This window comes from Eublepharis macularius, chromosome 7 (genome assembly GCF_028583425.1).
Source record: "Eublepharis macularius isolate TG4126 chromosome 7, MPM_Emac_v1.0, whole genome shotgun sequence".
NCBI classification, from domain to species: domain Eukaryota; kingdom Metazoa; phylum Chordata; class Lepidosauria; order Squamata; family Eublepharidae; genus Eublepharis; species Eublepharis macularius.
The window spans coordinates 54,780,919-54,797,180 of NC_072796.1; the positions used below are offsets into that span (position 1 = coordinate 54,780,919).

General features: G+C 47.1%; 1 protein-coding gene across 3 annotated transcripts in view; it reads right to left on the minus strand.

Moving 5' to 3' along the window:
* LOC129333810 (cytosolic non-specific dipeptidase-like) overlaps nt 1–8,030 on the minus strand; it is a 33,836-nt gene extending 25,806 nt beyond the window's left edge. Inside the window, exons 1-5 of one of the 3 annotated variants that reach the window (XM_054985698.1) lie at nt 6,776–8,029; nt 6,523–6,666; nt 3,366–3,528; nt 3,067–3,149; nt 2,776–2,973 (exon numbers count right to left, since the gene is read on the minus strand). In XM_054985698.1, the coding sequence (XP_054841673.1) occupies nt 2,776–2,973; nt 3,067–3,149; nt 3,366–3,528; nt 6,523–6,666; nt 6,776–7,927 (1,740 nt within the window). In that variant the 5' untranslated portion in view covers nt 7,928–8,029. Of the gene's footprint in view, nt 1–2,775; nt 2,977–3,066; nt 3,150–3,365; nt 3,529–6,522; nt 6,667–6,775 lie in introns of all 3 variants that reach the window. The other 2 variants (XM_054985697.1, XM_054985699.1) reach the window with 2 other exon arrangements.
* Nucleotides 8,031–16,262: the final 8,232 nt, after the last annotated feature.

The following is a 16,262-nucleotide window of genomic DNA, read 5'->3' on the forward strand; positions in this document are numbered from 1 at the left end:
AGGAATCCCAAGAACTCCACACTCTCAACAGCGAATTGGCATTTCTCTCTCTTTACCTTTAAGCCGGCGTCCTGTAGTTTGCGAAGGACACAGCGAAGCCTCTCTGCAAGTGCGCTTTCTGACTCCCCAGCGATTAGGACATCATCAAAGTACGGGATGACGCCTGGAATTCCGCGTAGAAGTCCTTCCATGATGCCTTGGAAAATTCCTGGGGCGACGTTGACGCCGAATTGTAGTCTCTTAACCTTGAACGCCCCCCGGTGTGTCACGATCGTTTGGGCTTCTGCCGTCGCCTCGTCCACAGGTAGTTGTTGGTAAGCCTGTGCCAGATCAAGCTTGGCAAAAATCTTTCCCCCTTGAAGCGATGCCAGGAGATGGCTCACGACTGGTACTGGGTAGGAATGTTGCTGCAGTGCTTTGTTGATTGTGCATTTATAATCTGCGCAAATTCGGACCGCTCCATTGGGTTTCAGTGGGGTGACTATGGGAGTTTCCCATTTAGCGTGAGGAACTGGCTCCAGGATCCCCTGTTCGATCAGACGATCCAGTTCCTCATCTATCTTTGGCTTGAGCGCAAATGGAACCCTGCGAGGCTTCAGGCAGATGGGGGCCACGGCTGGGTCTAAGTCAAACGAGACAGGCGGTCCTGTGTAATTACCAAGGGCCCCGTCGAAGACTGCTGGGAACTCTCTGCATACTGATGCTACCTCATCACGATGCAGCCGCTGCACGCCTGCGATTTGGATGCCGAGAGGACAGAACCAGTCGAGGCCGAGTAAGCTAGGTTGGCGGCCTTGAACTACCACTAATCGTAGTGGGCCAATAAAGTCCTTGTACTTTACTTGGAATGTGCTGATGCCCATGATCGGCACGCGGCGGCCTTGGAAGTCTTTCAGCACCATGTTTGCTGATTCAAGATGAGGTGTGGATGACCTTCTGCGTATCAGCTTGAGGGTGTGTGAAGAGATGATGGATAACGCGGACCCTGAGTCGACTTCCATTTCACAGGGCATGTTTTGGATTTTCACGGTTACTTTTATTTTGTTGCTGCTTGGAGGTCGTAATGCTTGCACCGATGACTCACTAGTCTGGGCTACATTAGCGTGGCGTATAGTGACTGTATGGCAGTCGCTTTTGCGGTTGGGTGCCTTGTTGTAGCCCAGTGCTGACTTGTGGCTGGACTTGGGCGATCCGACTTGGTTCTTTGTAGAGCGACAGGCTCGAGCGATGTGTCCCATTTTTCCGCAGTTTCGGCATTGTGCTTCCCGGAACCGGCAGGACTTCCTCCAGTGAGGTCCTCCACAGCTTGCGCAAGGGGTGCCCTGAATTGTTGCGGCCCCCCCCCGGTTGCTTGCCGTGGAACTTAGTTCTCAGGACCTCTTCTTCGTCGTCCTCTGATGATGACACGTCCTCTACACCCCCCTGATGTACCTGTTCGGCCCTGCGGGAGGATGGGGGAGTGTGCGACTGCCGGACCTCTTTTGCGGATTGTTCTGCTGCTTCAGCAGCGAGTGCCTCCTCATGCGCTGTTTTGAAAGTCAGCTCTTTCTTCGCAAAGAGTCGTCTTTGGAGTTTTTCATTTCGCAGCCCACACACCAATCTGTCCCGAAGTGCCATCTCTAGGTCAGGGAAATTGCAATGCCGGGCTGCCTGCCGGAGGGCTGTGACGAATGTCGCTAGGGATTCCCCTTGGGCTTGGTTGCGGTTGTAGAACGCGTGTCTGCTGGCTATTTCTGATGGCTGTGGTGAGAAGTGTTCTTTGAGTCGGTTCTTTATTGTGTCAAACGGTGTAGTTTGAAGCTGGGCTGGCGCCACCAGTGCCCGCGCTATATCAAACGTGGAACGCCCACACACGCTGAAGAACGTTGCTCTCGCGAGATCTGTGTCTTCAATCTTGTTTGCCTCAAGGTAGAAGTCGAAGCGGGTGATGTAGGATTCCCAGTCCTCGGCTGTTGAGTCAAACGGTTCGAAGTGGCCCTTAGCGGCCATGTCTGCCTTCTGGACGACGCGAGCATATGTCGGATGGCGGAGGTGACAATTCCTCACGCTTAAGATTTCAGCTTAGGTCTTGGGGCTGCCTACCCAAGCACCTTGTTAGTGATATCGCTCGGGTATTGGGGCTGCATACCCAATCAGAGATCCCATCCTCGTCGCCAGTATTAAATAGTGGGTTCAGACTTGAAGTAAACCAACAGCTCTTTATTCAGTATAACCACACACAACACACACAACTGACAGAAACCCTCAATATATATACATACCAGTTTTCCCTCCCAAAGAGTTATAGCCAATGAGAACACGTACTTTAGAATACCCTCGTTTGCATAACTCACATACATTGTAACTTATTTACAGCTCAGTGATTGGTCTTTATCTGGCTCTCCTGATTTGCTGCCACCCGTACTTAGTGGCCACTGATAGCAAAGCCTTGAGTTCTCTATCAGCTAGAGTTCGACCAATACATTACACATACAAAAATAATAAAAGACTTTTGTACATTCATGAATAGGGCTTTGTGGATCCTGGCCAAACTAATTTCAAAGGATGTGGCTGTGCTGTATATTCTACTGACTTTTAAAGAGATATTTACAGTGCCATCCTAAGCAAAGGTACAGATATGTAAGCCCACTGAACTAAATGGGCTTAGAGGGAGAGAGCTCTGCTTAGGACAGCACTGTTCTTCAACAAGTCCGTTGATTTTAGGTAAGTATTTCAGATATTTGTGAAATGTGTCCATAAAATCAGAGCATTACAATGCCAGTTTCTTCAACATACCTCAACAAAGAAATAGCAGTTCCCCCTTGTTCCATATGTAATACCAGGCTTGTTGCTGATCCATGAGGTATCTGTGACTATAATGTAGTTGACATCTGAAAAAAAGGTACTGTTCCTCTGTTCAACCAGCTCAAAGAGCCCTGTGGATCCCACTTCCTCCATGCTTTCTAGCAGAAACTTTACATTCACAGGGAGTTCCTGCTAAAGAATGTTTTGAAACACTTTGTTAGGACAATTTTCTTTTAAATGGCACACAACTGCAAATTAGAAAGATTCATAGAAACCATATACATGTCTTTGAAGGGCTTCTACCGCATTCAGTACAGCCAGAATCTGTCCTTTGTCATCAGAGGTGCCACGACCATACAGACGACCTTGAATACAAAAGTGAAAGCATGAGAGACAAGCAAAAAGAGCAGCTAACAAGTCCTTTGGCAACAGAAGGCTGAATGAGAAGTCCCTCTTGCCTTGTAGGCGTCCTGCATCTGCCTCTTTGCTTGCTTGTTCTTGCTCTCTCACCGACATCCCAATCCTCATTCTTTTACAAGTTCAGGAAAGCTCTATCACCTTTAAAATGCTTCAGTGCTTACCATTTCTTTCTGTCAAAATATATGGCTCTGTTGACCATCCATCCTCTAATTTGGCTGGCTGCACATCCAGATGGCCATAAAAACAAACAGTGGGCTTTTTAGGGTCATTTCCAATATTTGCCAGAATGACAGGTGGCAAGGGAATTGTATTTCCATTGGGTAACTGAAACAGAAGTAACAGCTTAAATTACACATACATAATGGTTTAACAGGGCGGGGGGGCAGATAAAGTGATTTTGAAAAATTCATAGTTTTAGAGGACAAGTTTAGTGTTCAGTTGTTTCCATTTACAACAGTGACAAGGGATGCTGCGGTTATAGTGGTTACAAGCTAATTCGGAATTCAATGAAAACTCCTCAGAACATGATTGTGACAATTTACTAACAGGAAAGGAATATCTCATCTGAGGTGACTGATGCTCTTCCCTTGTCCATCATTATCTATGCTGGAGGCCAGTGAAAAAGAGTGTCAGGGGAATATCCAATGATTTCAATATTCAGATGAGTTTTGAAATCCTGGGGAGATTGGACCCCCTCAGGCCATCCCTTGCCCCAGGTTCATCTTTGGACCTTCAGGAGTAACCTTTTGAAAGGATTGAACGGATAAAGAATTCACCTAACCGCCCAGGGCTTCCCCTTTCTCAATGTAACAGTTTTAAGTATTGATATAAATAATAATAATAATAACATTCGATTTATATACCGCCCTTCAGGACAACTTAATGCCCACACAGAGCAGTTTACAAAGTGTGCTACTATTATCCCCACAACAAAACACCCTGTGAGGTGGGTGGGGCTGAGAGAGCTCCAGAGAACTGTGACTCGCCCAAGGTTTCCCAGCTGGCTTCAAGTGGAGAAGTGGGGAAACAAACCCGGCTCTCCAGATTAGAGTTCCGTGCTCTTAACCACTACACCAAACTGGCTCTCCACAGACATAAATGTGTGAATAGCAGCAGGATGTCTCCTTTAAAGGCAAGCCATTTATTTAAAATATAAATCCCACTTCTCCCCATGGTTTAAAGTTTACGATAAACCAACAATTTAAGTGCAATACACAAAGCATTACAATAATGCAGCCAGTCAAAGAAGCTCTTTCTGATCAGATGTCCTTCACCTTGTAAACCGCTCTGAGTGGGCATTAAGTTGTCCTGAAGGGTGGTATATAAATTGAATGTTGTTGTTGTTGTCATTGTTATAGCAGATTGTTTTTAGCCAAATGCCCTTTGGAACAAAATGGGTTCGAGTGCCTGACAAAAAGATCAGAGGGATGAGGCAGTTTATCTGGATGGCTGTTCCGAATAGCAGAGGACATCATGGTAAGAGAAGTGGCCTGGCAGGAGCCAATAGCAGACTACTTGCATGGTCAGAAAACATTTGTTTGCTGATCGAAATTGACAAGCAAGGGTATGTAGGGAGAAACTGTCCTATTCGCCGAAAGCCAGTCATCCTTCTACAAAGAGTGGGTCCTTTGGGCTCACAGCAGCCTTTAATTCATAACTAGAAGCAGGGCTCATTTCGAGGGGGAACGCACAGGAACGCAGTTCCAGCAGTTCTCCAAAGAGGTCACGTCAAGTACCCCTGTCCACCTGACTCTCGGCCGTTTGGGGGGGCCTGTTTCGGCCTGGATTGGGGTCAAAACGGCCTGGATTGGGCCTCTTACGGGTGGAGGATCACTCTCCTGCTCATCAGCGGCCTGATCCTGACCATTTTGGGCCCCTTTTCAGCCATTTTCAGCCCCTTTTTGCCATTTTAGGCCCAATTTTGGCCCGGAATGGCCAGGATTGGGTCCAAAACAGCAAGGATAGGTGATGCCAGGGGGTGTGGCATATGCAAATCAGCTATACGAATGACACACTTCTGGTGATGGCAAGAGGTGTGGCTTATGCTAATGAGTTATGCTCAGGGGCGGCGCAAGGGTCTGCTGCGCTTGCGGCTGGCCGGCCGGCCGGCCGGCCGGCCGCCCCCGCACACACACGAGCACGCGCGTGCACACCAGCCTGCATGATGATGTCACGCATGACATCATCACGGGAGCGCGCGCCGCCGCTGGCCCGATTGCTGCGGTGGGCAGCCTCCGAGCTCTCCCGCTCGGTTGCCTGCGCTGCCACAGATGCCTGCCCGCGGTGGCTGTGCCTGGCCAGGGGCTTGTGCTGGCGGCGGCAGCGGCACGGGGTGGGAGGGATAGGAGGCTGGTGCTTTGTGGCGCGCGCTCCCGCCCGCCGCGCCTCCTCCAGCGCTCCCTCCGGCACCCCGCGCCTGCGGCCACTGCCTACCTGGCCTTAATAGGCACGCCGGCCCTGGTTATGCTAATGAGTTCCTCCAGCTCTTTTTCTACGAAATGACCCCTGACTAGAAGTAATGTGTACACGCAGAGAACACTGCAAATTTCGGGGGGGGGGGGGATCCAATGCGTACCTGTAAATATATGTTACAGGTACTGCCACATTCCCTTCTATGAGTAATAAAATATTCCACATGTACAATGGGAGGTACTATGTGTGTTTTTAGTATATTCTTCTGCTAGAGGGTACTGAGGCTGTAACTTACATGTGTCACCATTATATCCATATGCCTGTATATGGTGGCTACAAAAAAAGGGCTGTTTCTATGATGGCATCAGATCTATGGTATTGTCTTCCTGCATACTTTCTCCTGGCACCTACGCTTTTGAGTTTTAGGTGCTTTATGACTGTTTTTATATTCCCAGGCATTTGGCAACAATTAGTGTTTTAGTTGGCATTTTTAACTGCTGCTGGGTTTTTTTACTCGTTTTAAGTGCTGCTACTCCAATTGTATTTTAGACATTTATTATTATGACTCAGAATTCTTGGGAATTCAGGAGTAATTGGAAATCTTACTGATTTTATTGCATTGTTTCTCTTTTTTTTAGTTGCCTCAGAAGCCTCAGGTTTTGTCTAAAATATCCCAAACAAACAAGCAAGTTTCTGGATCAACGACCAACACCTGTTTAAACCGTCAATAAAGTCTGCGCGTGATTTATCCATGGGACAGAACTGGAATGATTACAGTCCCTTTAAATACATGGATAACAGCAAGTACCTTAGGGTGATCCACCTGGTGCATTAAAAGCTGTAGCTATATGATAACCTCAATGAAAGACACCTTTGCATGCTGAAAGCAGAACAGAAACGGCTTACTTCTTGCACACCCAGTCCTGCCAATTCAACTGTTCCTCCTAACTGTTTAATCCGCTCTTCCGCTAGATGCACCATGTTTATTAGCAGATGCCTCTTCAGAGGGTCACTGGAATCACTTTCAATGGCCACCCAGTCTTTGAGCCTCTGCAGAAGAGAGAAATTGGAAGTGAAAAATCTACATTCTGAGTAACACTCCTTCACTGTATTTTCCCCGAATGCATTCCAAACTAATGCAGTTGCCATCTACGTTTACCTGCACGTATTCATTCTGATGTTCATCAATGTACTGAAATATTTTATCATGGCTCTCTGTGGTTGGGGTGCCATTCATTATGTCCCTGATGCTGATCACTACCCGGGCATGGGCAGTTTGGGGACTGACCCCCCTGTCCCTGGCCAGCACTATGAACTTGAGAACCTTGACATCTTCCCGGTCAACAGGAGCTCGTACAGTGATACGTCCCGTGGTCCTATCCAGCTGTAACAACCTACGAACTGCAGGCGAGGCGGAGTGGAAGAAATAATCAATCTCAGCATTGGCCCCCTCGTCAGAATCCTCAGCCTTAACCTGCAGTACGGAGCGGCCCACGGGACTGCTCTTCAGCAGCTCCGCCTCATAGAGGGGCTTCTCGAATGCAGGCGCGTTGTCATTCACGTCCAGAATTCTGACGTGCAGCAGGGCACTGCCAGCACGGGGTGGGTGGCCCCCGTCTTGCGCTCGGAAGGTGAGGTTGTAGGACTCGGCCTCTTTCCGGTCTAAGTTTCCCATGACAATCAGTTGAGGCTGCTTCTCGTCTTGGTCCTCAGCCACCCGCAAGCCAAAAAGGTGGCGGGCATCAGAACCAGGCAGGAGCTGGTAGGAAGCCACCCCGTTGGTTCCAGTATCGGCGTCCGTGGCCGGTGGAAGCGGGAAGATCGTCCCGACGCCGCTGTTTTCGGGGACGGCCAGCGTGAAGACAGGAGACTCGAAGCGGGGGCTGTTGTCGTTGACATCCAGCACCTCCACACGCCCCTGCAGCAGGCGCGGGCTGTTGCTCAGCAGATCCACGAAGAGAACCTCCAAGTCCAGGTAGCAGGGCTCCCACGGGAAGAGCAGGCGGCACTCCGGCAGGCTCTCCCGATCCAGGCGGGTCGCCGTGTAGATCTCGCCAGTCTTGCCGTCCACACGCAGGTGGGGGGCGCCCGTCTCCAGCCGGTACAAGGCATTGGAGTCTGGGAAGACGAAATCCGCGGGAAAGCTGCCCACCCAGGTGCCGGCAGGCTGCTCCTCCAGCACGCGGAAGTCCAGCCGAGCGCCCGAGCCCGGGAAAGGGAGCTGGAGCCAGAGGCAGAGGCCCAGGAGGGGAGCCAGCCGCGGCATGCCCACCCGCAGGCGGGGCGCCCGGGGGTCGCCCTCGTCGGGCATCTGCTTCTCCAGGAGCAGCGCCGCCGGCTCGGCCGGAGATGCGCTGCGGGCGCGGCGGCTGAGTCTCTCGGCGAGGGCGAAGCGAGAGTGGCGCCGAGGCAGCGCAGCCCGCAGGTGCCCCGATGCCCGCGCCCGCCTCCGCCTCCGCCTCTGGCGGCCCAAGGGAGGCGGAGCTCCGGCCTGGTCTCAGGTCTCTTGGCAGGGGGTGCTTCGCCAGCAACTGCGAGGGGAAAGAGAGGGACGCCGGGCCGATCCGCCAGAGACCCGCGACTGTTATTCGCATTATTCTCCGCTTCTCGAGACTCGTCCGCGCAGCTTCGCCTGCGCAAGCTTCCATTTCAACAGCGGAACAGAAGCTTTATTTGAGTCTAATCTAAACCGTTTGCGCGAAATCTTTTGCTTATCATCGAAGGATGCCAATTATGAAGCTGTAACTAACCCCCACCCTATGTAACCAGTGGATTTTCTCGTCCAGATTAATGTTTGGGAATCTAAGCGGATTCTCATTTGCGATGAGCAAACGGGTCGACCACCTTCTTCCTTGCAATAGCTTCCCTTTCTTCTTTGCACAGTTGTGTGCTCCCCACTTCATCAAGTGGCAAGAAGTTCAGAGACGGTGCTGCATGGTTGAATATACATGCCTAGGCAGAGCCGCTCAATGGTCTCATTGTTCTACAAAAATACTTCAAAGGGGATATATAAGATTAAAGAGCTGAATTATCACTCAGGAAACTAAACATTAAATGTTATTCTGGCATAAACAGAAACTTGGGTCTCCTTACACATTCCAATCTGTAATAGCTCTGCAGGCCCCAGTTTACAGAAATGTTGATTGGCTATTCGTAATATGTTTTGTATATTGCACCAATATCAGTTAATTTTCACTTAAACTTATCACCGTGTTTATCTGTTCAAATCTGACCTAGTAACTGCTAATTCTGTTCCAGGCAGACAGAGAATTCACTGTTTGAAGATTTATGGCAGGATTCACACCTAAGCTTCCTACCTTCCCCCCCCCCCCCCGCATACTGAAGATTTACACTTGAAAGATTCATGATAGAATTCACACCAACCTCTCTGCCTCACCCCTTCTTGTAATTTTCCTATAAGAACGATTCCCAGTTTGATCTCTACATATCTGAAGAAGAGGCCATTGACTCGCAAAAGGTCATATAGAAATAAATGTTAGTCTTCAAGGTGCCTTTCTTTTATTTTGGAGTTACTCTTCCTAGGACTGCACTGTTGGCATCAGCTGGGAATTTGAGGTGAAAGATCACTGGAGGTTTAGGGTGGCTTCTATAGTGTCTGTTTACTTATAAATATAAAATGTTGACATGGGGAGGGGAAAGCCAGTACCAAGACAGACAACACCAGAGTCTAAAGCAGTATCCACCTGCCCCCCCCTTGTCACAAACCACCTTCGACAATCAGAAGCATGCTGTCCCTGCTTACTTCAGATTCCAGAACTTCTCTTTAACAGAGGCTGTATGGGAAATTATTTACCTTCCCACCATGAAACATTTGTTCTGAACAACCCATTTCCCCTCATTAAGCCTCTATTAAAGAGAGAGGACATTCTTCTCCAGACCTGTTGGCAACCCTATACCCATTACAGGTGTTAGCAAAACTAATAAATGATGCCTGTATTTCCATTGATTACATTTTACTCTGCATTTCATGGCCCCTTTGACTATGTTGTGTGTGTATTTTCATATCTCCAGTGCAAAAGATCTGCCTAATGAGAACCCGTTATGTTGCATCTGGAGAAATGGGCTCTAATCCATGAAATTTTGTGCTGGAATTTGCAATCCCCTCAGTCCCAGATCCCCAGCTGTACTGCGGGGATAACAACACTGACTACGTTCAACCCTCTGTCTAGAAGAGGGGTATATAAGCACACTGTTATTGTTGTTGTTATTATAACATGTGTTAAGTCTTTAATGTGCAATCAGACTCCTATTTATTTCTACTGCATCAGACTGAGATGGCTACCCCTCTGGAATAACTACTTTTCTGTCACACACATACACTGTGGTAGGCACCTGAAATGATATCATAATAGAAGGTCCCTACTTTAGATTAAAGGTGAGAGGGGATACCATTTGGCTCATTGTACTTCATAAATAATCTACCCTGAAATAATCCATTGAAACCAGGGAAAAGACTCCCACAGGAGGTGAGTTCAGAATTGCACACCGATATAGCTATGTATTCAGTTATAAGGAAACCACCTCTTCATTTCCTTGACACATTGCAGAATTTTCCTGTTATGTACAAAATACTGTTGTGAGACTGCTGTCAGAATCCTGTATGTGAATAGGATTTTTTTGCCTAACATGATTCTCAGAGGGAGAAAAGGACCTTAATAAAAGACTGCATAACACTGTAGTTGCATCCTCAGTGGGAGCTTGGCTTGAGAGGGTGGTCTCCCGACAGTTGCGAACTTGAATAGTGGCTTGGACCAGATGAGTGCGCTTCCACCTGAAGCAAAGGAGGAGGCACTGGCAGGAGGGTATGCTTGTAAAAACAGGTTTTGGGAAGGAAGGGAGAGAAACAGACTGAAGAATGAACAGTGGGATGGCTAAAGGTGAAGCACTTTGGGGGGGCAGGGTCTCTTTTAGGAATCATGCAGGGCAGTGGGTCTCTGGCCTTGTACACATTGCCTCTTTACTTCCACCGTCCAGTATGCATTACTTGGTACATTTGTAAATAAGCACACATCATAGAGTCACCATGTCTCTAGTGTTTTTTCATCTATAGGCAACCAATGAGTGTTGCCCCTGTAACTTCCAAGGCCTTTTGGTTTGTCATTTCTCACAACTCTTCTCTCCATTTCTCTGTTTGTTTAAGCTGTCCAAACATTTTGTTAATTTTTAACAGGCTGCTATTTTTTTATTAAAATAGATTTAAATTTGGTCTAATTTATTTAGTGGCTCAGCTCTTTGCCCTAAACTATCAGCTGGCAAACCCTACAGAATCCCATATCCTTAGCCACAGAGCACTTGTGCTGTATGGCTTTCTTCTTAACCATCTTCACAACTGTACAGATAGGAGACTTAAGAACATAAGACATACAGCAGGCCATACATTAGATTTGGTTTTCTCTGGGGGTAAAGTACATGGTTTGGTAATGGGGGAATTTTCCACTCTGCTCTTGTCATGGACTGACCATTATATAATGAGAGTTAGACCTGCACACTCAGAACCTCTGCAAGGGAGGAGGACAATTAGGTCAGTCTGGCCCAGGAAGCTGATGGATCCAGAGGGGTTCCTGATGTCTCTTGGGTCAGCAAGGCTGGAGAGCTGTAGTTGCATCCATAGTTGAACTATGTAGCTGAAGTTGAACTATGGAGATGGCTCGGACTGTGAATATGATTGACCTTGAGGGCCCCCTCTCATTCCACGGAGTCTGAAATGCCCCTTGGTTAACTAAGGAACTTTCAATGACGAAACATTTAGTCAGATGGCAACACAAATGGAGAAAACCTGAAAAACAATGTAACCTAACACATTCTCTGTCTACACTGTGGTGGTGATGGCAGCAAAGTGAGCTCACTGTTCTGCACCACTGAGTCTGCACAATGTCATCCAGTGGAGATTTTCTGGGTTGTGAAGGGGCTTTTATGTCAAGCCCCAGAGAATGTTGATTGAAAACATACAAGCTCACTGTGATTCCTTTGCCATGCATTTTGCAAATAAAATTGCTTGCATCCACCATGACTTAGGGCCAACCTAGACATTAGAGCAGCCACAAGTCCTAAGCTGCTCAGCCCTGTGGCACTTATGCTACAGAGTCCCACAGAGTTCCATCCATAGCTGAGAAGAGTCATCCAGGGATTTGAAGTAAGGTATGGATGATACACCACTCTACGCCTTAACGGCTGAGGCAGGTGTGACTGTGGAAGTCCTAAACAGGTGCCTAGAAAAGGCAACAGGATGAATGAGGGCCAATAAACTGCAACTCAATCCTGGCCAAAGGAAAAACTGCTCTGGGGCTGTGGAGTTAACCTCTTGTGGAGGGGGTAGTATTGGCCAAAGGAGCAGGTTCATATTTGGCTGTGATCCTGGATGCTGCTCTTAGTGGTTTGACTGTATGTCCTTTGCCACCAATTTAACCATGACTTTCTTTGGTTGGGTTCTCCTACAAATCAAAGGAGAGGAGAATACAGCAAGAGGAGGGGCGCAGTAGAGCAGTCATGTTCCTGCAGGGAAGGTTAGGATCAGCTAGAGGAGCATAATCCATTACTTAGGGGCCTTCTGTATGGCCACATCAGCGGTACAAGCACTGTGTACCTGTTGCATGATTCTGCAGCAAGCAGTTTTCAATTACAAGGTCTTACTTGCTGGCTGCACCTAACAGATGAGGAAAGGAATTCAGAGCTCTTTCAGGCACTCAGCTGCATTGTTGTTTGCCCCTTTTAAAAACATCCATCTAGAGATGCAGGTCTATATCGAGGTTGCACAGCATGGGAAATGCAGAGTTTCAGGGGAGGAAGGATTAAGAAAAATAAGGAACACAACATGGCATGAGCACATTGAGAAAGTCTGTCTGTCATTATTAGTAATGTGGATGTTAATTCCAGCCATCCCTCCTCCAGATGTCCATAGAGGTCCAGGTAGCCATAATAAAAATAACAAATGGTGATAGATAATGCACATAAAAGTTATGAAATGTATAAAATGCCAAAAAATTAACAACTGTCAAATCTGAGGCCTCCCTTGTGCTTAAGCCCAGGCCAAGTAACCCTCCGCCCCCCACCCTGATGATAGAATGAGATCCAGCGAGTGCCCTTGACAGCTGCACACACAGCAGTCACGATAGCGATGAATGCTGCACCCAGGGGGGGGGGGGATGCATCACGCTCCCCCCACCCCATGTATAAAGATTCTGCAGGCATGTGACTGAAATACACAAAGTGCAAACAGGCCCTCTATTCTTGTTTTAACGGATTTTTTAAAAAATCTAATTGCACTGTTGATTAGTGCTTTTAGCCTTGACATAATTATCATCTAACAAATATGAGTAAAATAGGGAAAGCTTCCTTTCCCCTATTCGTTCATCCGAAATAGCCATGAGCAAGTTCTCACATATTAATGTGCTATAATTGTTTTTGCTTTTAGTCTTAGCACTTTTCTGATGTAATTAGCATCAGCGCTGTTGATTCTGATGAAATGCTGCAAGCAATTAATGCTTCACAGAGGATTGCACCAGTAAAGACAGCTGTATTGAGAGATGTCTTAGCAGCTTTAAATTACATATTGACAAAAGTATATTCAGAAAATGGGCGGTGGGGGGGGGCTGCTGTCACTAAAGAGAAGAGTGGCAAAGATTGTTGCTCAAAGAGATTAAAGATCTAGAGAGAGAGATCTTCTGTGAAGAATCCATCATTGTAGGACTATTATGCAAACATCATCAATTGGGAGTACAGCAAAACAGATAGATAGCATTGTTCACAGTGCATTGTTTTTACTCTCTTCATATCCTTGCCCTGAATCAAGTGATTTAGGATGGAAGTACATGGAAACATAGAATCATAGAGTTGGAAGGGGCCATACAGACCATCTAGTCCAACCCCCTGCCCAGTGCAGGAGCATCTCTGACAAGTATCTCTGACAAGTATTCATCCAGCCTCTTCTTGAAAACTGCCAGTGAAGGGGAGCTCACCACCTCCCTAGGCAGCTGATTCCACTTTTCAACTACTCTGACTGTGAAAAAGTTTTTCCTAATATCCAGCCGGTACCTTTGTGCATGTAGTTTTAGCCCATTGCTTCACGTCCTACCCTCTGCTGCCAACTGGAACAGCTCTTTGCCCTCCTCCAAATGACAGCCTTTCAAATATTTAAAGAGAGCAATCATGTCCCCCCTCAACCTCCTCTTCTCCAAACTAAACATTCCCAAGGCCCTCAGCCTTTCCTCGTAGGGCTCAGTCTCCAGACCCCTGATCATTCTTGTCGCTCTCCTCTGCACCCTCTTGATTTTGTCCACATCCTTTTTGAAGTGAGGCCTCCAGAACTGCACACAATACTCCAGGTGTGGCCTGACCAAGGCAGTATAGAGAGGGGCTATGACCTCCTGCGATTTCGATGCTATGGCCCCTTTGATACAACCCAGGATTGAATTAGCCTTTTTTGCCACCGCATCACACTGACTGCTCATATTCAGTTTACAGTCCACTCTTACCCCAAGATCCCTTTCACATATACTACTGCCCAGAAGTGTATCCCCTATCCAGTATTTGTGCTTCTCATTTTTGTGGCCCAGATGTAATACTGTGCACTTGTCTTTGTTGAATTGCATCCTATTCACAGCTGCCCACTTCTCCAGAGTATTCAGGTCTTGTTGAATTTTAATTCTATCTTCTTGGGTGTTTGCTACCGCTCCCAATTTGGTATCATCAGGAAATTTAATGAGCAGCCCTTCCACTCCTTCATCCAGATCATTGATAAAAATATTGAAAAGTACTGGGCCCAAAACCGAGCCCTGCGGCACCCCACTGGACACCTCCCTCCAATCTGATGAAATGCCGTTGACCACCACTCTTTGAGTGCGGTCCTTCAACCAGTTCCCTATCCACCGAACTGTCCTATAGTCTACTCCACAGTCTTCCAGTTTGCCCATCAGAATGTCATGGGGGACCTTATCAAAAGCTTTACTGAAATCCAGATAAATCACGTCAACAGAGTTCCCCCGATCCAGTAAGCTGATCACTCGATCAAAGAAGGAAACCAGGTTGGTCTGGCAAGATCTGTGAGGAACAAAACCATGCTGACTTCCCCGAATCACTGAGTGGTCCTTCAGATGCTTACCGACTGATCCTTTTAAAATCTGCTCTAATATCTTCCCAGCAACAGAAGTCAGACTGACCAGCCTGTAGTTTCCCGGGTCATCCTTCCATAAGCCAGGGAAACTCGGTACTGTGAAGCTGCAGGGAGGGAAGGTTAGTGGTAATGAACGGCAAGTGCTTAATCCTTCCCTCCTCTATTCCCAGATACATGTGGGATTGCCTGATGTATCTGCTGCATTCTGGGTGAAGCACAAGTCTTCCATGCTTGGGAGGATCCCAGCATAAAAGGAGATGAAGATGCTGACAGGAGGCAGCTGATCTCAGCTTGAGCTGGGTGAGGTTGCTGATTCTGTATCACTACAACTTGAGCATGCCATTGAAGACCATATAATGTTCACTTGGCCTTAGCTTTAACAAGGACCTCTATATGTACCATTCCCTCCACATATGACTACAACAATAGGGATACACTGGGACTGAAAGGGAAAGAAAATTCAAGAGACAGCAGCACTTGTGTCTCAGCCCTATGAAAAGCCCAGATGAATTCATGATCTGGTCAAAGTATCTTGTGTTCCAGGCGCATTCCATTCTTTTTACAGTTAGCGATAGTTCATAGATTATTTTGGGGTGCAGACATGTAAATCGCAGCTCCTTATTTAAGCTACATCGTTGAATCAGACAGGGCAGTGATGGGCAGAAAGTACACCATGGTATCTGGTAAATCTCATGTCCTATTTCTTGTGGGTTAAATAAGTATTTCTGGCAAAGAATACTTGACACTAGATGATCCAGCAAGACAATGCAAGCATTTTGTATGCTTTCCCACAAGAATACACATTTAGCTTCATTTAACACAGATTAGTTCATGAAGTAATTCAGACCTATCATAGAATCCTTGCCTTGTCTGGTTGGGTGGGTGATAATAATCAATAACATTTGAGCCAGATGATTCCAATTTCATAAAGTAAATTGCTGTTCCAGGACAAATTTTATGCATTCCAGATAGCATTTGATGAAATTTTGGCCTCATCTAGTGCCAGTCACATGATAGTATTCATCAACTGATCTAATACAACCACCCTCTTAGTGCTCTGGTACCTCATACCTGTAAAACCAAGAACCAGCATTTCTTCCCCTCCCCTGAGGAATCCACAAAAATAACTTCTTGATTCAGGCCTCAATCATTCCTTATATGCTAAATTCGATTCTGGCCTCAATCATTCCTTATAGACCAACCCCACAAATTTAGCATATTAATGGTAAAACTACTCTAAAAACTCCAAATGAGTTGAAAGCCTTTGGGAAACACTTCATGACTCTCTAGGACCCTGAGGGCCAAGCTAGAAGAGACGAATTACACTTGAACGGCAAGTGAACAGACTCACGTGTATTCATCCCTGTTCACTTGCACTCCACTCGATCACTACATGCAAGTGGCCCAAAGATAACATTTATGCAAAAAGTGGTAAAGGTTCTAAAACTAACATGGCGACATCACCATAGTGAATTAGCATGGGTGGTGAAAGCAGCACAACAGGGCTACCCACAGC